The sequence below is a fragment of the Mchenga conophoros genome, linkage group LG2 (assembly GCF_057382185.1).
Source record: "Mchenga conophoros isolate Kocher_MC1m ecotype Shallow Benthic linkage group LG2, M_conophoros_male_GT1.1, whole genome shotgun sequence".
Lineage (NCBI taxonomy): Eukaryota > Metazoa > Chordata > Actinopteri > Cichliformes > Cichlidae > Mchenga > Mchenga conophoros.
Window position 1 is genome coordinate 29736781 of NC_140527.1, and position 24360 is coordinate 29761140.

Genomic DNA, 24360 nt, shown 5'->3' on the forward strand with positions numbered 1-24360 from the left:
AGCTCTTCACTCTGCCAATAAGGATTCATCTGAAGGCCAGCGGGGCAAACGATTTTAAAGGCGCCCTAATTGCACAAAACCCTTGAGTCTGAATGGGACTCTTTTGTTCTTGTGTCAGCTGTCAGTGCCTGGTGGCTGTGCACCTCTCGATGTGACACAAACTCCCTGCGGAAGACGCCTCTCGAACACAGATGAGACCAATTTGAGAAACTTCTGCCTTCATTTTATCATCCTCTTGTTTGCAATAAAATTATCAATGCACAAAATCTGAATGTGTATGCGTGTGTTATTTATTTATTACTTTATCTAGCTCAGAGTAGACTTGAGTTATGAACTGTTTTCACTGTTCCCGACATGTGACTGAACCACACAAAGCAGATTTATTTTTTCTTTTAATGTTTAAACCTTTATGAGGGGGTTTTTCTTTTAAAAAAAAAAGCAAAATTGCTTTTTCTACTAAACAAACACTCTTAAATAAACCTTTAATGGGCAGAAACTCTTCAGCTTTTATTGTTTGTTTGCAGCTGATTTTCTGTGACTCGGGATGACTTCACATTTTCTTTCAGGCTGGGAGGCTTCCCACTGGGAGATAGTGGTATTGTGGAGCAGGGCAGGTGCAAAATCGATATCCAATCTCAGCAGGGATAAAGAAAATGGTTTTCCCCCCCTCCAGACTCCTGCTGAGCTCAATGAATCAATTTGGGGGAGGGAAGAAAAACTGCATGATAAAATTAACTTTAGTTCAAAAAGGGCATCCAAAAATAAAGTTAAAGGTCATTACGCATTGTGCAAGGCAAAAAGTATTTATGCAGAAGTCACTATTGGAGTTTCTCTGCAGTTGGTAAACCAACAAATAAATTAAATCCAGATAGTAAAAGTATTGCATGGTTGCTTACTGTGATCATTTACACAGCCGAATAACTCAGCTAAAGATCTCCCACCTCTAGAAACTCAAAGAACAACCAAACTAGATTCAGAGCCACAACCTCGGATCAGTCCTGAAGCTCTTTCTCCAAAACCGCGTTCTAGTGTCCAAGTTTGCAACGGGGGAGGCTGGGGGCTTGGCCTCAGTGCGCAAGTGTCTGGACAGCTGCTGTCATCAAACACACACGCTGAAGGGATCCGATTTTTATCATCACAGAAGCTTGAGGTCATGATGTAAATCTTTGTGCTCGTCCCTTTCCCTAAATCGCTAGTGCCACCCCTCCTCCTCAAATACTCCCTCGATCCATCCTCGCCCTCTTACCCCTCTGCTAAAATAAACTCAGTGAGGTAAGCACTGGAGGCATCTTGGGATGAGTTTTATACAGACTGCTCCCTCTGTGCTGAGGAGTGTCAGAGTGGAGCGTGGAAGCATCCCAGCAACAGTAAAAGAACAAACCACACAAACACCCCAACCAGCTCCAACACCCGGCAAACAGGCAGGCAGCAGAAGCAAGAGAAGCAGGTAAGGACTAAAATAAGGGGAGTGCAAACCTTTGTATCATCCAAATAAGGAGTGACATAAGACACAGGATTCATAAATGACTGTTTATCAGAAGCATGACTGAACAGCTAAGTGAATATTTTTATTTTCATTGTAAAGAAGTAATCTGCCCGTTTTGTTTAGACCCATGACCGGAGTACGTGTGTACCAAAAAAAATCTGCAGAATATACATTTTTTTCAAAGAAAGCTGGGCCACCTTTTAAAAAAGAGTATGGTGATGCAGTGCAAATCATCATTGACTATATGTATGTGAAATGAGTGCAGATTAAATGTAAACACTGACATGATTTTATTAATTTTTAACTTTGTTTTGACAAAAACTGTTTTTTATACTGTTTTTATACAGTTTTTTGTTTTTTTGGTTGGTTGGGGTTTTTTTTTAACTTTTCTACAGGTGACAGACAGCCTGTAAGGGTTTGAGGACTTTATTGACCAAGTTTATTATTTTCTTGTACTCACTTGATATACGATTTCAGCTACTTAACGGTTTGCGGTCTCCCTTGTCATAATTTGGGTTTCATGGTGCACCAAACGCTCTCAGTGACTGACAGGCCCGGACTGCAGGCACCCAAGTTTAGAGCCCAGAGTCTTTAACTTTACAGTCATGATCTTATGAATATGGTTTAGTTTTAGTAAAATAATTAAGACCTTCTCTTTTCGTAATTTTGCCTCTGTGCACCACCACAGTGGATTTATGATCAGACAGTCATGTGACTATAGTGTAGCCTTTAGGCTTTAATTTGAGGGGTTTAAAAAAATACATGAACTCTTTGGGAATCACAGGCGTTTTTAAACACAGTCCCGCATTTTCAGAGGATCATAAGTAATTGGATTTTGATTTACAAGCAGGTTCTTGACCAGGTGAGGCCTATCTCTGTTGTTATTCTGTGGCAAATTAAATATTAAAGATCTGAAGTAGCCAAATTAGTACAATTGGTATTTTCTTAAAATAGACAATCCTTATATTTGTATGTATGTTATTTTGCCCAATTATTTTTGAGGACTGTTTATAAAATTGGCTGCGATTCCTTGAAAGTTAATGCCATACTTTTATAGAACCCCTTGAATTAAAGTTGCACTTCAATCACATCTTGACTGTGTGATTTCAAATCTATTTTGGTGTACAGAGACACAGCTACAAGCGTTGTGTGATTGTCCAAATATTTATGAACCCAACTGTATGTTCCGATGCCTGTGTATAACGTTCAGCATCAATAATGCCTCTCCAGATTTGCATAATATGGATAGTCTCTGCAATTTGCAGGTAGGTGCTTTCCACCTCTAAGCTGGATAGTCCCTTTCTTTTTTAACCCACAGGATGCAGAGAATTTGTGCAAGAAGTTGTTTATAATCCATCTGACCAAAAGATAATTCTCTACTTAACATATTCAGTATGAAAAAAAAATTCAGTTTCTCGTTTAAGAAATTGGTTTTCGATCTTTTGTAATTTTTTGTAATCTGTATTTCTTACATTTTACACAGAATCCAAACATTTTTCTTTAAGTACTGGGTTACATTACTAAGGATTTGTGGCATATGGGTGAGGGGTGGCATAGCTAAGTTTTATCAACATCAGTGATATAAAAATATCTAATTATAAAATGTCACTAAATCAGAAAGAAAGAAAGACAGATTAGAAAGATTCTGTGTTTATGTTATATGGGAGAAATTACACATTAGCCCTTATACTGATGATGAAAATGTATGTGTTCCTTAGAGGAAGCTGTGAATGATGATGCAGTCAGACGTGAATCACATGACTAAGCAGAGGTTGTTGCAGACTATGGGTCTGTCTAAGGAAGTCAGGGGAGGTAAGTGTATTTTAGATGCTTTGTTTTATTACTGCCTATGTCAGGGCATCAGGAAATAGAACTGACATATGTGTACAAAACATTTGCATATTAGTTTCAATGCTTTTATGCACGTTGGTCTACTTCTTCTTTTAGTTGGTCCCTTTAGATCATCTACCTTTATCCCATTATCTCTCACAGAGGCTCTCTGCATGTCCTCCTTCACTACATCCATCTTCTCTGTGTTTTTTTTTCTCGTGCCTCTATATTCAGCATCATTTCTCCACTATCCCTCTTCTATACGACTCATTCGAATCTTGTACATCCTGGTCACTCCCAATGAAAGTCTTAACATCTTCAGCACCACCTTCTGTCTTTTTGTCAGAGACACCATCTCCAAACCATACCTCATAGCAGGTCTCACTACCATCTTAAAAACCTTCCCTTTCCCTTCTGTCACAAATCCACCCCTAACACTCATCTCCACCCACTCCACCCTGTCTGCACTCTCTTCTTCACCTCTCTTGTGCACTGTCCATTGCTTTGGATCACCCCAGATATTTAAACTCATCCACCTTTACTGCATACACTCCTTGCATCTTCACCTTTCCACCTCTGTCCCTCTCATTCACACTCATGATTTCTGTCTTGCTTCTACTGACTTTCATTCCTCTTCTCTCCAGAGCATACCTCCGCATCTCCAGGCTCTCTCCCATCTGTTTGCTATTCTCACTACAGATATCTTCTGCAAACATCATAGTCCACAAAAACTTGTGTCCGATCTCATTTGTCAGCCCGTCCATTCAATTCAATTCAATAAAACTCTATTGATCCTGAAGGTTGACCCCGAAGGAAATTGGGTTAAGGCTGCCGACCTTTGCCAGCGCCATTTTTTTTTCCATCAATCATTGCAAAAAGGAAGGGGCTGAAAGTAATCCCACTCCCACCTTGAACCCTTCTGTCACTCCTACCACACACTTCACCAATCTCTCACTGTTCTCATGCAGGTCTTGTATCACCCTCACATACCTTCTACTCTTAACTTCCTCATGCAGGATCACAGTTCCTCATATTCCATAAAATAACGTGTGGATATGAGCCCATGTCCCATGTGACATATAGCATATCTGGGACCAACAGATTGAACTGAGCCAAACATCAGCACATGCTGGCCCACTGCCTGGAGAGAAATGAACTGTAGTATACTGAAATCCCCGGAAGGCCAAAGTGCTGTTGAAATTCTCTGCACATTCCAGTGGGGACCATCCCATTTGCACTGTTTGTTTTCCAGTTTTGGCCGCCAGCTACACTTTGAAACTAAGTCTCCTAAACTCAGCAAAATGTGACTCCCACCACTGAATTTTACACAAGCTGATCAAAGACAGCTCCTCCAGGATGGCACATGCCCAAACCTCCCCGAACACTTATCATGTGCAAGTAAGAGAGCCGCTCTTACACAAGTCTTTCATCCAAAGAGCCTATTTATATGCCGGTTACCCATGCAACCTTGGACCACAACAGACATTACACACCTCTTGACATCACCTTGAGGTTATTTGAGACCCTCCACAGTGCCGGGATATCACACAAGAAGAGACCCTGAGCAAAAGCTCTGAGGATACCAACTAAGTGAGGCTTCCCATGCTTTTACTTTTATATATAAGTCCCTCTCAGCTGTTTAATGTTGACAGAAATAAGAGGACCAGAGGGAACTTTATGATTTGCCAAAGGTCCTTAATAGCCTGTTGTTACTGCCCTTCTCCTTCCAAACGTCTGCAAGTTGCTGCCATCATTAATTAGCACCAACAGCTAAAAGTATTTATGGAGGGTCACATCCACGCTGCCTCACTGCACAAAATCTTGAAGCAAATTATTTTCTGTAGTATGAGCTGTAACTTAAAAAATGCCACGTGTAATCAGTTTTTAAAACATGAGTATCTCTTTGTGTATCCTGTTTTGCACAAGGTTTGAACCTGGGGAAGAAGATTAGCGTTCCAAAAGACGTGATGATGGAGGAGCTCAACCTTCTCTCTAATCGGGGTTCTCGCATGTTTCAGGAGAGACAGAAGAGGGCTGAGAGATTCACAGTAGAGAGTGCTGCCAACACCAGTAATGTAAGAAAGTGAGAGATTAGGAAACTGTTTCTCATGTGTATACTCTCTTGTAACAGCTTAGTGTGCTACATGGATCGAACAGTTACGATTAATAGCAAAAAAGCATTTTCTTAGCCCTTGTGCAATTTGTAGTACAGCAAGAGGCCACTTTACCTCACATCATGAAGAATTACTGCCATATCAGCATCACAACAAGGAAACTTGTTAGGAAAGTAATAAGTAAATTAACCCAGTATCTTTCCTAGGTTTATGCGGAGCCCATTCCTACCCAGCAAGTCATCCAAGAGGTGCAGGCAGGAAAAGAGAACCAGGCTTTCTCCATCCCTGGTAAGCATAGCCTGGTCATGAACCTTCAGAAGACTGTAGCAAAGAAGGGCAGTCCTGATGTCCTGGCTCCAGGTAATACACGACAATGAAAGGATTGCCAAGGACTGCCAAAAGCACAAGCCATGAGACTTGCTCGTTGCAATGCCAGTGCCTGGATAGAGGAAACGCTTGAGCAATGCATGGTCATTGTAGCACACTCTGGTTTGCAAGTGCTCACCTTTGTTTTGGAAATGCATCGGGCACATGGATTTGTTTGATGGTTATTGGTGCCAGGAGAGTTGGCAGTTTGTAGAAAGCAATTAAGTGTGAGCATCTTTGCCGAGTGCTGTTGTGTATTTGCCCCAACAGAAGGCACCGCTTACACTCTGACTGACAGTGAGATAAGCACTGTTTATTATCAGGGATTCACACTGAGATCTAATTACTGTAGTTCCTATTTCCTATTGACAGGGGTGATATCAAACATATTCATATTAGATCTGTGTCTGCTTTAATAAGGAGAGCTTTTATGATTTTTATCTAGTGGGTTTTGAGTTTTTTTTAGTTGAGCTCATTTACATAGAATTTAGCACACACTCACAACTGAAGTCAAACTTTTCTCTTTGCCCAAAGCGGTGTGCTATTTTTAGCCGCTGATACTACATTTTTGCTCATGTCAGGGTATTCCGGCCCTCTGAAGGAAATTCCTCGTGAGAAGTTCAACATGACGGTAATCCCCAAATCCTACTGCTCACCATGGATGGAAGCTTTGGGAGACAATGAGGAGCTCCTGAACACCCTCAATACTCAGCTGCCCCAGCCCCCACAAAGACTACAGGCTTCCAACTACAGGTGCTTCAACAGGTAAATCTGCCCTTTCACCCCAAATAAATCAAAAAGTGGTAAATCTTAGTCTGTTAGAAGCCCACAGTTCTACAAATAGTCCCACAGATGACCTCACCACCTTATCCATCACTATCATATCTTCCCGTCGGCTCCGCTCCATGTTTCCATGGTTTGAAAATTAATCCAGTGTCTGGCTTGCACTTCCTTAGGAGTGACGTATCTGTGATGGCTATTTTGAACACTGGCTCTTGAAAAACGATCTACTGAGGGGTTGCAAGCTTTTAAATGGCCCCACAGGACAAACCAGCACACGAAAGAGAATCACGTCTCTCATGGCACACAAGGAATTGCATCACACAAGCGAGGGCAGGACAAAGGTTACGCTTGGGCAGACGGATAAACGGAGAATATATGAAAGACCAACTGGCTTTACTCACTTGAAGCTGTCAGATAAATAAATTCTGACAGCCAGGTTGAAACTGAAGCCAATGTGGAAGGATCTTTTTACACACTTACAGTTATTATGAAGGCTTAATTAAATCTGAACTCTAACAGTGAGAGCAGCAGTGTTAGTAAAGGAGGTCAAGTTCACCCCCAATGCCTGTTAGGGTTTTTTTTTTTTAACCGTTAAAAGAGCCTTCTGTTTAGAGCAGGGACTTCCAAATTCATATTAGGTATCATGTGAAAGACACCCGCTTTAAGGGAAGGAGTGTAAGCTAACACTTCTAGGTAATGTTCCACCATAAAGTGTTTACTTAACCACAAAAGACTCTTCTTTGTTTCTCAGATCTCCAATGCCATTTGGGGGCGCTGTGGCAAGCAAACGGGTGATCCCGGTGATCAGCTTTGAGGCTGTAGAATCCCAGCAACTTCCTGGCATCGCTCTGGACCGCATGTGCCGTCGCCCCAACTTCAACAGAGCACCCAGGGGATGGGGACCCGATTACTGCCCTGAATCTAATGAACTATGAAGAGAAGCTGACAGACTAAAAGAAGCTAAAGACTGAAACTCTGGCCTATGATCGCTCTTCTCCTCCTACAAAGACGAACCCTCTGTTAATCCTAAAGCACCGCAGGGGAGAAGAAGAAGAAAAAAAGTACTCCTGCATGATATACAAAGTGGTTTTCTACTGCCGAGTGGATTGATGAGCTGAGGCGAACTCCCAAGTTCATTACACACTCAGTCAAGTCCAGGACAATGCTGCCACAGGCTGATCAGTCCTACCTATTGTTCCTGTTTGTCACCTCGAGCAGTATCTGATCCCATCAATGTCTCAATGTCTGCCTGCCCTCTCCTTTCCCTTCACTCTGCAGCTTTACATCTTCTCTATTAATCAGAAGCTGCCAGACGCCGTTATACAAGTAATGATGAATAATGCACACAGAGACGATGGATGGAAAAAGTTAGCCGTTTTAATGACAAATGAAAACAATATTCAAAGAAAGCCTTACAATAAAGTAAGTCAGATGATGTCAGATAAAAAAGTCAACTGAAATTAACAGAATCTAACTGCATGTTATACTACACACAATGTGACAAATACAAGTTTAACCTAAGGAAAAACATTTTATATATACACACACAATGGTTCCTACCACAGGAGGCTTTGAAACCCGTGTGGTCAGCGCTCTTGTTTTTAAAGTCTTTTAAAACATTAGGCTCCGGTGTTCAGATGCCGTTTTGGCTACTTTTTGACAACTTGCAAGATCCTGGTTGTCGTCTCTCCAGACACAGATGGTGCTTCTTCACATCATTCACTGCTCTGCAGGTGGAGTATTTAAAAAAAAACATAACAAAAAAACCCGACTGTTTTCTATGCGATGTCCTGCTCCCAGACGTTGCCTTTGGGTTCACTGCCAGTTTGCAATGTGTCCTGACCAGGTTGAATACAAGGAGAAGAGCGACATCTAATAACAGCACGACTTCCCTCTGACTGCTAATCGCCATGACGTGCTCCATGTGCAGCATGGGCACCCATGCGCTGAGGATCCTGAGAGGGGTAGTGGATTTGACCTGGAGGTCTCATGCTCATTGGAGGGGGCATAGGCGGGGCCATGGGACCCATGTGGTGAAACATTGGAGGGCCAAAGCCTAAGGGAGCAAAGGAAATAAACATGCTAAGTATCTACAATTACAAACTGTGTACACCTATGTAAGTGACTAAACCAAGACTGATGCCTTTAAAAAAAAAAATAAAAAATTCATAAACTATACTATAAAATACACATTAATAAGTCATAATTTTACCTGGAGGAGGTGGATTGATGCCTGGAGGTGGGGGTAATGCAATGTTCATGACAGCAGGAGAGGAGCTGGGGTCAAGGTTGAAGTAGTTGGCAGGAGGCTCTTCATCTAGAGCTGGCGGTGGAGGCAGAGCTAGTGCAAAGAAGAGCAAAGTTTTAGAAACTAAACAGGAAATGGCAACAGGCCAGCAAGATGTTTTTATGTCCGATTTTGCCAAATTAGCCCAATTCTACACGCACAGATTTCATATTAACTCATTCACTGCCATTGACGTCTATAGCCGTCAATGGCAGTGAATGAGTCAATGGGTTTAACTCATTCACTGCCAATGGCTGGCAGTGAATGAGTTAATTGAGAGTTTGTAAAACAACAAATAAGAATTAGATGCAGACATCAAACAGCATGCAACAGCTCGCTTTCTCCTCTGCTCGCTGTGTCTGACAGCTGAACCTGAGCTGCAGTACATACGCAGTCACAGCAGATGAAGTGTCCGTTCCACTTGGATTCACATGAAATCTGCAAATGTGGCAACTTCCTCCAAGGTTGTGTGGAGCTGCACACAATCTTATTTGTGCTCTAAAGTGCAACTACCTTGAAACACTGAAAAAAAGGAACGGCAGACTCTTTGCTTTACTCCAAAAGTCACATTCACTCAGCTTTTTTTCCCCTCTGCAGTGACTCTATTCCCCACCAGTGTCAGTACAGAACTGAAGGTTTAAGGGAGAAAAGCTAAAATGACTGGTGTGGGACAGATGATGAACTGAATAGCTCAGTATAAGATAAATAAGGAACATTTTCAACCCTAAATCAAGCACAGCTGAAATCCTGCCCATACACACCTACCACAAATGCTCAGCGCCGCAAGAACAACTCTAAATGTTCTTCATGCACACACACACACACACATCCTCACACTCTTCGAGACTCACCTCCAGGCAGTCCAGGCACAGGATCAAGTCTGGTACCCATCTCACTGACACCATCTTTGATTCCCTCCTTTCCTCTTGCTGCCTGGGACCTAAATGGGCACACAGCACAAGTCAAACAATGACTAATGACACTGCAACATTCACCATCCAGGACAAAATCAATTTTAAGCCTCCTGCCTGACATAATTTGATTAAACTCTTTCTACATTTCCACTTTGAGTCAAGCATTATGTCAGGGCATTACCTTTAAACATGGCAAATTATCACTTTTAAAATTGACATCTTTACCTAAATGGCTCTCCTTGGTGGGGGTTTATGGGAGTTAAGCTTATAAATCAGATTGCAAAATGATGTTTTGTAATTTACATTGTTATGAGCCCCCTTTAATGGATTCAGTACCTTCTGGTGTTGCTCTTAATATTCACAAAGCTGGACAATGTTTAACTTTTGATCGGATTCTTACCTTCCCCACTTGACAGTGAGTCTTCGTCCGTTAATAATGAGTTTGTTGAAGGACTTTTCAGCAGCCGTTTCAGCTGACTGCCGCGTGGCAAACTGGATGAAAGCGCACTGCTGCCTTTGGACTATGGTAATGGTTCGGATTTCACCAAACTGGTAGAAGTGACTCCTGCAATGACACAAAATAGTGAAATAAAAATACTTTGTAAATTTTGCTGTGTTGCAGTAAGTAGAAATAACAATATCCGCTTGTGGCTGTAACCCTCTAGCCGGCAACAACAGCTGTCTAGCCTAATAATACATGTAGCGGAAGCTTTAGAAGAGTTTATTAAGCAGGCACGAAAGATAAGTGTTACCAATTTAGAATCTGACCAAACGTGACATATGACCACAATCTCTTCTTCTTTTCCTGACTTATTTCTTTGAGTAAAAGTCAGCAAATTGCTCTCGTAGAACATCCCATCAGCATTTTGTATTACTGCCAAACGCCCTTGCTATGCATCGCGGAGAAGGAACAAATATACATATGCTACGATCATTACAGTGTAATGCTATGATACATTATATTGTGGCAACATTCTATTCTGACACTGCACCGATCAATTGAACTGTCAAATGTACAACAATAAACGACTGTGGGATTTCTATAAAATATTCCTATAGGCCATATAAATGTCGGCACTCACAGGGCCCTAGGCAATGTTTATACAAAGTTTCATCAAGATTAGTGCACTTGTGTTGGAGGCGATAAGGAGCATGCAAAGATACATACGCTATGATCATTTTAGTATAATTAGACATTTGTATTTTGTATTATTCTAACCAGCTCATCTTTGTTTGTGCCTGATTTAAATAGTGATGAGAGAGATAAGATAGGAATGGAACAGATGGATGAATAGACAGCCAAAAACACAATGCCTCCAGCCACAGCTGTCCCGGGCATCGAGGCATAACAATAAATTATCACAGCAAGCTGTAAAAGAGGTCATTATGAAACAGAAATGCTTACTTGAGGTCTCCATCTGTAACAGTGTCTCCCAACCCCCCAATGTAGAGAGTGGTGATGGATTTGTCCTCTGGTGGGTCCAGTCGGGGCATAGTTGAAGCCCGCTTTAGTAATTTGTCAGCCACTGGGTCATTGATGCCATAGTAACGATCCTTTATGTTTTGGTCTGCTAGAGGGTCATCAGGATCTGTGGGCTTCTCATGCCTGTGTAAAGAGGGCAACAGAAAAACAATAAATATGATATGAAACTTCAACTAACCCATAGCGATGTCTTAATATATGTGAGCTGATATCAAAAGAAAGAATCAGCTCCATGGAGACTAGCATCATGGCACTCACCTGTAGGGACATTCCTCCCCTCTCTTACACTCTCCCTTGACCCAGAAGGAGCAGATGTGTGGCCGGTTCCTCTTGTAATATGGTGTGGTCCGAGCCAACTTCAGCAACATATCACTAGAACTTGGAGCCTTACCAAGCTGGCCCACTGGCCGAGTGCCATCGGAATTGGCTATCTGTAAACAAAGAAGTCCAGAGAGGCATGATGGATGGAAAATCTCTCTTATGTTTGCTTGAAAAAAACCCACTGGATCAGACATTGGACCAGTAAAGACTGTTATCACTGTGCAAGCATAACAACTTAAAAAATAAACAAACCCAAACCAAAACAAACAAACAAAAAAATCATACTGCAGTCATGAGAAAGGAGCTTACCTCTCTCTCCATGTTCTGTGTGTAGTACTCTTTATTCACATCTGACCGAGGAACCTCATCTTTAACGGAGAGTCCAGTGTCTCGGACTTGGATAGGCAAACCTGTCAAACACAAGATATGACAGGAGGGTTACGCTCAGAACTATATAAATGAGGAGCTCATGAAATCTGCACAGCGACAAAACCCAGAGGAGACTCACCATACTCCAGGTCCAGCAGACATGTCTGACAAACATTTTTCATTTTACTGCAGGTCTGACAGACTTCTGTCTTTTTGAAACGCATCCGTGTTCCTGGACACCATCGGAACACTGTAAAGGGCCGAGCACAGATCTGATAGGCGGAGAGCGACGTATTAGAATAGAATAGCCCTTTATTGTCATGCATCAAAAAGGCCTGTACAATGTGGGCTAAATATGTACAATTTAAACAGTTAAGGCACCCCCCCCCCCAAACAAAAAAAAACATACCTTGCATTCTTTCCCATATTTTTCCTTGGTCTGTAAAACAAAGCATGACCATATTTGGACTTGCACATTTGCTGGTATTAACACTACAAGCAAATAGTTTTGAATTTGCTATGAAAGCACAGGGATGCTCACTCACCATACGAATGTAAGGATTTTCTCCTAAACATGTCTGACACAAAATTGGAAAATCCTGAGGAGAAAGAAGAACCGTGAAAATCAAGCACTGTAATCTTCGGTTTATCCAACAATTCCTTGAATTAAGTTATTCCACAGACCGACTTGGCTCCCCATCTCTGCTTCACCTTCTGCTGTGAGCACCTTGGCACACGTACAGGTAAGACTGAATACAAGACGTGCTATGGGACCTATTTTGCCATCTGTTAAAGGATGCTGTTTCAGTCCAAGTGCTGGGTGCTGAAAACGGCCTTGCCCTAATCCGTCTCACAGACAGCATCAGCCAAACATCTAAATATAGGCAGATCTTATGGCTGAAGCGACATCTACATAATCTAGGGTTGCAAAGTTTATAGACTAGCATCTTAACAAAACCAACATTGGATAAATGCCCTGTGGTGTCATAGCTCAATAAGGGAAACTGATTTGTTGCCTTATAGGGTAAGTAATGTTTAGGTAGGTCACAAACACGTTTTTTGTTTCCAACTAAGGACTGGTCTGTTTGTGACCTTATATAACAATCAGTCGCTGTTGAATTTACCCAGTAGTGTAAAGACTTTATTTTTAGACTAAATTTTCTCTAATATTTTCGCCGCTGTCAAACCTGCCTAACAAGAAGGTTCGTTTTTTCAGTGTCACTTAGAGCGGTTCCACCCAGGATGATGTGGCTTTTTTCGTTTCCTCATATTCATTTATATAAGCAAATTTTCACCCGCCTACCATCGTTTTAGCATTGTTAGCCTGCTAGTGCTGGCCTTTATAGGTGCAGCCAGTTAACTATCACACAGCGCAGGGTTAGGTTACGTTAGCAATGATAGCTGTAAGCTCAGTCACTGTCGTTTTTACTACACTCTATAATATGGTCTCGTTGGATCCAGTGGAAAAAGGTATGTTCCATGAACTAATGTAAAATATCGAAAGCAATAATGTACACAGGTGAGCTAATGAAGCTAGCAGCCACGCTTCTACAACTAGCTACCGCTAGCTAGCGGAAGGCTAACTATCGAGAAAACTGACTAGTTTAATAAAAAGCTAGCGTGTTTCGCGATTATATTAACTCGTGAAATGAAACGTAACATAATGTGCTTCAATCATTGAAACCACTCGGCAACATATAACCCCAATAAAACGTACCGCGTCTTCCCAGTTCTGTCTGTTGTAAGTGTTGGAGCCTAGGGAAGTCGCCATTTTGCAGACTGTGGATCAACCGGAACAGGTTGCCAGGTCTGTGCGTGAAAAACCACCCCAATAGCCAATCAAAACTGGCGCCCACATCAGCCAACGCTGGTAGCGGTACAGGCAGCGGCTGGCAGAGAGTACCTGTAAGTGGATGACATGTGAACTAGAACCAGTTTGCTGGGATATGTAAACATGTATATAACTGCTTAGTCATGTATGCATTGTTTCATTTCAAAAATGAATTTGTATTTATAGATGTACATGTAAGTTCCTTCGAAATGTGTCTACTTAACCAATAATTTTTACCCTGCAGCATTTTAACTGTAGCCCAGTTCCGGGAAAACTGCAGAACTGGCAACCCTGCAGACCTCGCTCTACACTGGGCGAAAGGCGACACATTTTTAAATTGACCATTGTTTTTACTTTTAAGTCTAGGATGTGTTCTATCAGGAGTCAGTTTGAGGATGTGTTTCGTTTAGCGGGATGTGGGAATCTTGTGTAGTCTGCGAGACTACAAAAGCCCACAATGCACCGCGGGCCAGATAGCCACGTTTCACCTAAGGATGTCGCTCTATTTCAAGAAACTATCAGGTTTACGATAAAATAAAATGGGAACGTAAATATCAGAGAATAACTGTCAGTATAGTAGAAATACTAACCCCGACTCGTCCATCTGCACCTTGGGTGTAAACCTGAGTGTGTTTTTGTTGTGTGCTTTTCCCTTTGGCTCTATGACACGAACTGTTAATTGTGAAGGTGTATAATATTAATTTACCCCAAAAACAGAAAACGCAACTGGTGTTTTTTGAGTATGTCTTAAAAAAAATCAGTGACCTAATATGATATGGCTTACAGCCTGTGGGGAGGTTTAAAATGACTTTAATGCTTTATTTGCTTAACTGAGGTGCTGATACAGAGATATTTGTTGTAAACAAAAGCGCTATTTCCGGAGACAGGGAAAAACAGAAGACAGACAGACTGCTTGGTTGATGTGTGAGAGCTCGTGTAGGCCAATTGTGTCCTCGACACACACACACACACACACACACACACACACACACACACACACACACACACACACACACACACAGTTTGTCTATCCACCTGCTCTGATTCAGGTCAGGGTGTCTTTGCGGTGTGAAACTCCAATTAGTGGGCCAAAGGATGTTGAAGATTACAGATGGCAACTAAGTCCCTAATGTTTATTTAAGGTCAGAGAGGTTGTGGAGTCAGAGGGCAGGGATTAGATGGAGGTCTGGAGCACTGGCAGCATGCAGCTGCCCTTTAGCAAGTCAAGATGAAGCATCTGGGATTCTTTATGATCACCTCCAAGTGGAAAATCCCCATGTTGTCCTTTTTCTTTTGATCTCTTACCTAGATTTAGGATTTCAAGTGTAAACTGGTTGAATTCTATCAGATAGGTGGCTCCATTTGTTAATGATTGAGGGTTTGAGTAATCATATTTACATAATAGGGGAGCAGAAATTTCCACTGGCCTTGTCCTGTTGTTTTTCTTCAAATGGGGTGAACAGACAGTCTCTTGCCCTATAGCACAACAAAGCAAACCTTTTGGGCACAGCCCTTTTGTCCTAATGAGTTTTCTGACCCTTTCTCCTTGATCATGTGAGCCAGTTGTTTTGAAGAACGGCTTTGTCTCGGATTAACCGGCCTGTAATTAAAATCACCAACTGCAAGAGTCACAAGGTCAGAGGACGTGTAGGTGTGCTGCCGCATCTCAGATGCTTCGTGTTACAGAGCTGCTTCAAGAAGTCATCGCCTTGATACTGTGTGAATCTGTTTGGCACATGACACGACAGACAGTTGGTTGTTATTTAGGCTATTATGGACCGTCGTCACCAGTTTTATTGCAGATGATTCAAAGATATTGATGTTTGCTGTGAAATGTTTTGTATTATTAAGCATCACCAAGACTATGGTTGCAAATACAAGTATTCCATTAGACATATCCTTCACAAGATAATGAAAATACCATAGTGTGAAAGGATAACTGTAGTAATGCAGTGATAAAGCCACTATGACTCAACACTGTGTAAGTGCTTCTTATAAGGAAACAGAGACTGATGCAAAACCGGTTAAATGACCTAAATGTTGGCTCCTTGTGCGCATAGCATTCCTTTCCCTCAACTACCCCTTTTCCTAAAAAAATATATCAAAAACTTTTAAGTGCAATTGTAATAGTTTTCGACAAATGTGGAAGCACAAGAAGACAAATAATCTCCGCATTGTCGATCAGGGACGCTCCCGCAGTAATCTCCTGCAGGAACAAGATCGCACAGTGATTTCTTTGAGGAGTTCTGTAGCTTGCATGCATGCATGCGCATATCAGAAGGAGGAAAAATGCGCCGCGCTGGCGCCTCCTGACGACAGTTATGGGCTACTGCCTGTGCACAGAGCTGCAGGAGACAGGGTCTTTCTCACATTTCCCGATTTCTCCCAGCCGAGTCCGCTCTGCCCGCTTCCACATCACGGCCGACAGCAAACCGAGACGACGTGAGCCCGGCGCGCTTAAATCACCACATTCAACCCGGCCGGCCTCCTGTGCACAACATCCGTGCGTCGTCACATACGGACAAGGTGAGTGAAAATCGACACGACCGCACGGAGCGTCGCGGTGTTTTTGCTATTTGGTAGGCGACCGAAAGCCTCGTCGCTCGGTCTCCCCAGGCCAGGCTAGTTGTCTGGCGCAGACGGAGATGAGGCCAGTTTTTTTTCGGCCTGATCTCCCTCTCTTTCTCTCTCTGCCCACTAGCTGGGAACATAAAGCCCCGGCGTTGTTATTATGGTGGCGGCCCCTCGGCACAGATTTCACGCTCGTCCACGTAGCAGCGGTGATCGAGGGGCTAACGTTATTGTCGTGGAGCGCGTCGGGTGGAAGTTTGTGCTCAGGATAGAACCGCTCCGTGATTTTCACGGGAATTCCTTTATCGAGGGGACCAGACGGCACAGCTCGGCACCGAGCAGAACTGCTTTCTACAACTTTGTGGCTCAGTGTGCACGGTGTTAGGAAATTATCGCCCTCCCATAAGTTTGCGCTATCCGGCCGCAGTGTTAACAGCAGACCTGTTACAGTGCTGTGGTTAAAAAGGCGAATGATAGTGTGCGTAAAATAACAGATTTATGCGAGTGTCTGCTGCGCGTGGCAGAGGTGGACAAAAGATTAGCACGGGAGTGTAACTAGTGCTTTAATATGACTTCATTTGATTTAGGTGATCATATTTTTTTCTTGAAACTTGCTTGTTCAAAGCTGTTATTATGGGATTTATCAGATACCTGTAGGAGTCATCTAAATGCTGGTGTTTGTTTATTGATTTTTCTAATTTACTAACTGTTTACAACTAATAATGTGAAGCTGATTAGGTCAAATTATTAACCAGATGAGGGTTTTTTTGTATTCTGAGAAAGTGGGACATTTTCAAATGCACGAGAAATGCACCCGGTTCTGATATGTTTACATGTGGCTTGGTGGTTGTTGTAAAAGGGCTCCAGCCATGCACAGAAGGAAGGCTCAGATACGATTTGTGTCTTCTCTCTGTGAGCCTGCTTTGTTGCTCTTGTCTGGCGTAAAATAGAGCAAATGCATGCCTCCACCAAGCACCGCATCCGTTAAAAACTATAAACACTTAAAAAAAAAAAAAGAAAAGAGAGAAAAAAGGGGGGTAGGCAGTCCAGACCTGCCTGAAATCTGTTGCCTTGGGGCGTTGGAGCATGGAAGTGTGCACCTCAAGTGACTAAGAGATTACTAAAGAACAGTGACTCACGCTCAGAATGTATTTGGCAAAGTCACAAGGACTTTCCCTGCATTTTGCCTCAGCTGCAGAGCAAATTTTTGCAAGTGAAAAGCAGTGCCCTGCTGATTTTATGTATCAAGAGATTCATTTGACCATTGCTTAACTTTTTTTTCTTTTCCTTTTTTGCTATTCCCAAGCCATGTGTTGTTTATCAAATGTCCCACCCTGCATCTGTGGAGAGAGAGAGAGAGAAAAAAAAAGTGGGGCTTATTCCATTTTCAGATTATATTTTTTTAAGGAGTGAGGTTGCTGTCATTTGTTTGTCAAAATTTTGTGGAAAGCCAGATCCTAAGTTGTGTTCTATTTATCCGTGCCAACTGTTTGTCTGGTTGTTCTAACCCTCCATCTGACTGCTCCCACTGGCTGCCAACCATGCTGTGATCTAGCGCTTTCAGCTGATGAAGGCTGCCACTGCTGCCGCATCCATTTGATCATATATCAACATCTTTTCACTTAGATATACCTGTGAAACAGCGCAGCAGGGCTACAATGCCTACACGCGCGCACACACACACATACACGCAGGTTGATAAAATAGCGCGGGTATGATGCTGTATGACAGATCGCGTCACCGAGGCGCGTCTTGAGCGTTTATCAGAATGAGGCATGATCACAGGCAGTATGTCATTGTAGATTTTAAGGTTTTAACAGGGAACAGAGGGAGATCGGCTGTCGATCAGAGGCTCCAGCCCTTCGTCGTTGCTTATCTCCTTGTAGAGGTGGATGTAAATTTAATTGTAAGCAGTAACTATCATCACATTTAAAGCTATGTGCAGTAATTGTTGGGAGCTGCAGGGCCCAACAACTTGCCAGCGCTTGTATTTTTCCATGTCACTGCTCCTTGTAGCTCCACTCTGTGTGTGGGGGGCTGACCTCTCTTTAGTGTGAGGCCGAAGCCAGGCATCTTTCCAAACTCAACTCCCCCCCCAACAACCCTCAACCTTCTCTGCTGGTTATAAGCACTGCTTTGTGCCACAGAGCTGCTCCCTATGGTTTTTATTCACATATTACTACAACACCACTAGCTCCACAAGATACTGGAATCTGCAATTCGACGTAAACCCAGCTAGAGCCTGCTGTCTGACAGACAAAGTCAGATGTTCCCTCATTAAAATGAAGCTTTTGGATTAATAAGCCAGAGTTCGAGAGGCAGATTGCGCCACTGTAGCCTCTAAAAAGTAGATTGCGTTTAAGTGTCTTTTCTGTCCCGGAATGTGGAGGTGGCATTTTTGGGCTTAGGCTGGGCTACCATGAGGCGTATTGGAGAGCAGGAGAAAAGTAAATACATTTCAGACAGCGCAGCACAACCGAGTATTAGCAAATGATCCGATATCATCTGTAATCCTCGGGAAAACCTGGAGAGTTGTCTTTGAATGGCGCTAGCGTCCATCCAGACAGTTGGCAGGCGGTAGGGGTGTCCACATGTGCGAGTGGCTGGCGAGGCTAGCTGAATGCTACAGTATGCAGGCAGATCAGATTACTGAACGATTAGCCATGGCCTCCCATCCCCGGCCCGGGGAAATGATTTTCCACTGTCATAATTCCCTAGACTGAATTACGCCGACCAGTGACTCAGAGATACTCCGTACTACCAGCCCAAGTACCGCATGGTATAACTGTTGCTCTCTGGGGAGGGGGAGATATGTTGTGACCCTTGTTGCACCAGAGCACAAAATCGTTTTTTTTCTATTTGAATTTCATTAAGAGCTCCGGGACCTGCTTTCATGCACAGATGGCAGTGTGACCTGGCTTCAACTTTGGTTGCACAAAAGGTAGAGTTCAGCGTGATGTTTACTCTTTAGCTGGCAGTGTGACGCAAAGGAGGAAAACTGCCCTCAATACAATAAACTGTTCCTCTATTGTGATGCGTGCTAGGCTGATCGGCGATGAGGCAGTGCGAATCAAGCAGGCCTCTAGTGGAATTTTACTGAATGGAAAGCGGAGGGGGTTGGGGGAGGAGGGTGGAAGAGAGTCGCTGGTGGAGGTAGGACCATGTTTCCGAGGTGCATACCCCCTGAGGCAGGAATCCGATACATTCCAGAGGATCCTGTATCCAGACAAATAATGGTAACTGGGGTGTTGTGTTTCATCAAATGACACATGACTGGAGTGTAAGTGCTGGGAAATTAAGACCTATGTCATGGGCTTCGAGGTAGCCGGCTCTAGTTGCCTGAGGGGTCAGAATGAATGCCAGAAAAGCAAGACAGGTCATGAGATATGGCAGGGAACAGGGTTTTTTTTTTTTATCACACCCATTTCCCCTTACCACTGCTAAGATAGAGACCTTTACATCTCTTTAGTTGACATGCTCATCCAGAAAAAGATACAATGAATGAATGACGTAGTAGGAAAAACATCAGTTGTCTTTAGTACATTAAACTCAATTGTGCTCTGATTAGGCCCACAGCGGGAGTTACACTGAACAAAGATTGGCTGTTAAATTGCTTCTAATGAATAACAAAAGAGCCTCGTTTGGCTACCCTCTGTATAAATTTTGATAAGAAGCTGTTTCTCAGGTCCACGGGCTTCTGAATATTGCGTGACCTTGCTCTTCGTACGGGTTTTTACATCTTCACTTTCCTCCAGATCAACAGCACTAAATCAATGGGTTTAATTTTCTACTTCGAGTGGAGAGTTTTCGTGCTCTCCAGCCCCTAAGCTAAAGGCTATTTATACTGCAGACAGAGAAAAAGTATCTTGTTTTATTTAGTGGTCAAAAAACAAGCTGTCGGGTGTTAATGGACTTCACCTCAGCCTTTCCGGTGGACCCTCGGGGTACTGCGCGTTCGTACGCTCGGCGAGGGAGCTCTCGGCACAGGCCTGTTAATGAAGCCATTTTCAGAGATGGAGAGATGCCGTAATGGGAACGCACCACTTCACCGCCGGATATTTTAACCCCCCCATCCTCATCATAAGTGCTATCAGTCATCGGATACGATTAGATTTTTTTCCCTCCTTTGTCCATTTAGATGTTTGGTTTGCTCTTTTTTTTTTCCAACTGAGTTAGAGATCTGTCAGTGATTTGTCTCGGTGTTGCTTTAAGAAATGCTTTTAACGCATCCAGGTATTTTAAATTTTAAGCCCGTCTTACATATTACACTAGAAATCAATGATGATTATATTTTAAACTATAGGTTTGGTGCTTAAAGCTCATTTACATGAACTTTGAGGGAAGATAGGTAACGGTAGTTGGCGTGGTGGTGGAGGCGGGGATGGGGGTGGTTGTGTTTATTCAGTTGCCGTGGCCCCGGCCGTGTGTGACTGCACTACGCATACCACAAACATACTCTCACCTACTGTCGAACTGGCATGTGTGCACGCTCTCACGCATGCATGTCTCAGTCTGTATACAGTTTAGTTGCAAATAGCATCCATCCCTTACTCTAAATAGAAAAGTTCATCTATTTGCATGTATGTCACTGAGGAACAGGCAGTAGGAGAATTTAAGGTTTAAGTGGAATTTTGCAAGATTTGCAAAATTGCATAACTAATAACTAGTAAATTGTTAAGCAGTGCCATATACCAAATATACATTTGACCACTGCTTTTCATGCATGTGAATATAATATGGGGCACCACTTAATAATTACACTTTTTTAAAATTAATCTAATGATTGTTTTTTAATAAGTCAATTAATATAACAGTTGTTCCAAAGGTTAATATGTATTTCCCCACCTGAATACTGCATGTCAGTTATTTAATCTTCACCTAATTTCACTACCTGCCCTGTTAGCACATTAATAATAATACTATTATATTAGCCCTAATAAATAGGACGCCTAATTAGAAAAGTACTGGTCCTGAAATTCAAAAGTATTGCTGTGACACATTGATTAATTGAATTACTTTACGTTACAGCAGCCCTCTCCTTGATTTATATTTAAAAAAATTTTTACTCGGATGATTGTTGTCATAACCAAATTGTTATGACATAGATTAATTTCATTAGTCGGAGTAATGTGCAGTTAAAATAATCTGTGGGCAAGGGAAATAACAGAAATGATTTACATCCTCTACCAACAGTCGTTCATTCAGGCCATTTTCTCGAAATCAATTTTAACGCGTCTGCTACTAACAGAAGGGTTTCTCGTGTTTATAATCGTAATGTACCGTGCTTGGATGAGGACACAAAGTAAACAATACTGTGTCTTGCGCTTGCTGCAGTCTTGACAAAGCACTCTTGGATGCTTTTTCTTCAAGTGCCTGCGCGTAGCAGTCGTACTTGTGATAAGCCATTTTCAATTTGCAGTGCTTGTAGAGCGTCACGTTGTTGGGTCTCTGTCTTAGTACTCACTATAAGTGATCATGGGTGAGTTTAAGCTGCAGCTTGTTCTCCACTGGAATGCATTGTCCGGGCTTTGATTGCGTTGATTACTTGCACCACCCCTAATGTAGTCTCATGCTGTCATTATAAAGTACTTCCCTTTTATGTTTGTCTGACTACAGGCCATGGAAACTACTTCAGTCTCTGCACTGCATTGTTTTGGGTCCCAGTAATCCACCCACCAAGTGTGAAACGGACTCAATGAAGTAGCTTTCACAAAAAGCAAAGACCACACGTGTCACACAAGTACAAGCTCCATCATTTTTTTCTTAATCATGAAGTGAGAATAAATTTAGAATAACCTTTCCAAATTCGGGAGCACTACGGACTACAGCTGCTAACATGCGCACAAATTGTGACCTTCACAAAAGGAGGTGTAGCAGGTTACATTAGATGTACTTAAGTGTACCAATTTACAGATAACTGACAGTGTAATCAGTGTCTGTACTGTATTTTGCAGTGCTCAGGCCTGTGTTCATGCTGTTTGACGGCTCTTCCTCGAGCCTAAACAAGATCACAGCTTTGACCTAACGCTGTCAGGCAACCCGTGTTCTCTGTTTGCCAACTCGAGTTTATGTTTACAGCGCTGTCACGATGAGCCGTGATACTGTGAAAAAAAAAAAAAAAAAAGCAGGCAGTGAACACCTACGCAAAGTCAGGTAGAGGTTTTAGTTTTCCTTTGTTAGCCTGTAATGATAGTTGTTGTTCGTTGGGACGGCAATACAACATAAGAGCAGGCAGATCTGTGGCACGCTCTTTTCTGTTCTCCGTCCAGTTGCTTGAGAGTCGACCGCGCCAGAGTGGTGGCATCCCACCAGGACTGCATTGACTTTTGTAGGGCATCTGGTGCCCAGTGCCCCTGTTCTCTTCTCTTTCCCTCTCTCCCGTCTCTTGGCCCCAAAGCAGACGATTTTACCACATCACAGCAAGTCATCTGGTGTCCAGTCGGCTCCCATCTGCGAGTGTATTTGACTTCAGAGCAAACAAAACATTCTAGCATGCAAACGGCCGCTAATACATCTAAACAGCTCGGTCCCGCTTTCTTCCTCCCCCTTCATCTTTGTTTGGAAACTGTGAGTCATCCTCAGGGTTATGGGTCATCTCCATATCAGTTCATAAAATCATACCGAGACACTGAGAATACAGCGCTACAAAGTGACCGCAGCTGATGACACGCCTCTTTTCCATTTTGAATTGCTGAGGTGGAAAGAATTGTGACGGTGCCGACCCCAGGTTTAGCTTCTGGCAGCTCCGCGCGTACCCCTCCACTGATCCGAGGCGGTGCCACGTCTGCCTAGCCTGCTGTCTCTCATTCATCCTGTGTGGCAGAGAGATATGCCTCTGCCTGTGTGTGTGTAGCTGTCCCTGTCTGTGCAGGACAGGTGTTGGCGGAGGTTGGTCCAGACACAGCTGGGGTACCTAGACAGAAGGACGGCTGGAGACTGCAAATGACAGCAGGATGAATGAGCTTTGTTTTGCCAGGTTTTTGGCCAGTTTTTATTCAAAGGGCGCAGCTTCGAGAGGGGTCAGTTGTGACAGTCAGGCGGCATAACGGCTGGCCGCTCTCAGCGGAAAGCGTACGGCAGCGAGCGTTCGGTCCTTGCAGAGAGGCTGGGAGGCTTGTTTGGGTAAAGAAACCAAACTGAAGGAACTTTAGTGGGGTGTGCGAGCCTGAAAACACAAACACAACCCTACCCCCTCTGTGGAGTGTTAAGTGCCCGGATATGTTTGGTGAATGGGACACAGGTGTCTGGCCAGTATGTGCCTGGCCAGAGGTCTGTGTTTGTTTTCTCTTAGTAATGGCCTCCAACTCTCTGCTGCAGCTTGACCGAGCTCATTGGCTCTCAGTGGGCCGAGATGGAACCTCCCCCCTTCCCTTTTTCCCCCCCTAAACTGTAGGACTGAGTAGTGGATGAAATAGAGTCAAGAATCTGATAATGATATTCATGACGGGGATCCTGTGAATATACATTGAGCAAGCCTGGCACTTTTTTTTTCACCTTTATTCTTTCTTTTATCCCTCCAATGCCTCTGATCTGCCCCAGCAAAGCAGGCATTTGAAGTTGTGAAGGCTCAGGCTTTTGTGTCGAGTCCTCAAAGTGCTTATGTGACAGGTAGAGCAGAGCTGCAGGGGAGTAATGTGACTCCACTATACGGTCCAAAACCTCCCCATTCGCCATCTTCCACACCCTTGTTTCCCATTTTCTTCCCGCACGCTGGCTTCATCCCTGTACTGACGTCACTTTGCTGAGCTTCCCTTTGTTGAGTGCTAGCCCAAAGGTGCAGTTCAGGCTTTGAGGAAAACACACACACACATATACACTGCTGCCACAACTCTATGCTGTGTCTCCCCTGGGAGTGCAACAGGGTGAGGTAATGACTTGTTAACCCCTCAGTCACCTCCGTGTTTAGCCGTGATAGCATCAGGAGTGGCAGCTATCATCACCCTCATCTGATTGTTTGAGTAACCCCTTGGTCTTTAGTTGGCCGCGCCCCAGCGCTGGTTTATGA

At 43.2% G+C, this 24360-nt stretch overlaps 3 protein-coding genes across 5 annotated transcripts in view; 2 read left to right on the forward strand and 1 right to left on the reverse strand.

Annotated features, from left to right (window-relative positions):
• The first annotated feature begins 1338 nt into the window (after window positions 1–1338).
• LOC146582213 (myozenin-2-like) lies at window positions 1339–7943 on the forward strand. 2 transcript variants are annotated; one of them, XM_085293034.1, is made up of 6 exons: window positions 1339–1447; window positions 3205–3298; window positions 5243–5391; window positions 5637–5790; window positions 6378–6561; window positions 7331–7943. In XM_085293034.1, the coding sequence occupies exons 2-6, from the start codon at window positions 3217–3219 to the stop codon at window positions 7512–7514; spliced, it is 753 nt and encodes a 250-aa protein (XP_085149160.1). In that variant the 5' UTR covers window positions 1339–1447; window positions 3205–3216; the 3' UTR covers window positions 7515–7943. The 2 variants fall into 2 exon arrangements, with proteins under 2 accessions (XP_085149160.1, XP_085149162.1); XM_085293036.1 differs by having other exon boundaries at window positions 5637–5718.
• On the reverse strand, window positions 7937–13767 carry rbm22 (RNA binding motif protein 22). Its single transcript, XM_085293010.1, has 11 exons — window positions 13671–13767; window positions 12499–12552; window positions 12363–12392; window positions 12093–12225; window positions 11894–11994; window positions 11522–11694; window positions 11186–11386; window positions 10181–10345; window positions 9718–9806; window positions 8792–8920; window positions 7937–8635 (listed from the first exon to the last, which is right to left on the reverse strand). Exons 1-11 carry the CDS (start codon window positions 13722–13724, stop codon window positions 8481–8483), a joined length of 1284 nt encoding a protein of 427 aa, XP_085149136.1. The 5' UTR covers window positions 13725–13767; the 3' UTR covers window positions 7937–8480.
• Window positions 13304–24360, forward strand: part of LOC146582215 (bifunctional heparan sulfate N-deacetylase/N-sulfotransferase 1-like) — a 51409-nt gene continuing 40352 nt past the window's right edge. The window contains exon 1 of one of the 2 annotated variants that reach the window (XM_085292998.1): window positions 13304–13423. The gene's annotated coding sequence lies outside the window, so the exon portion shown is untranslated. Of the gene's footprint in view, window positions 13424–16102; window positions 16311–24360 lie in introns of those variants that run through there. The other variant, XM_085292991.1, reaches the window with a different exon arrangement.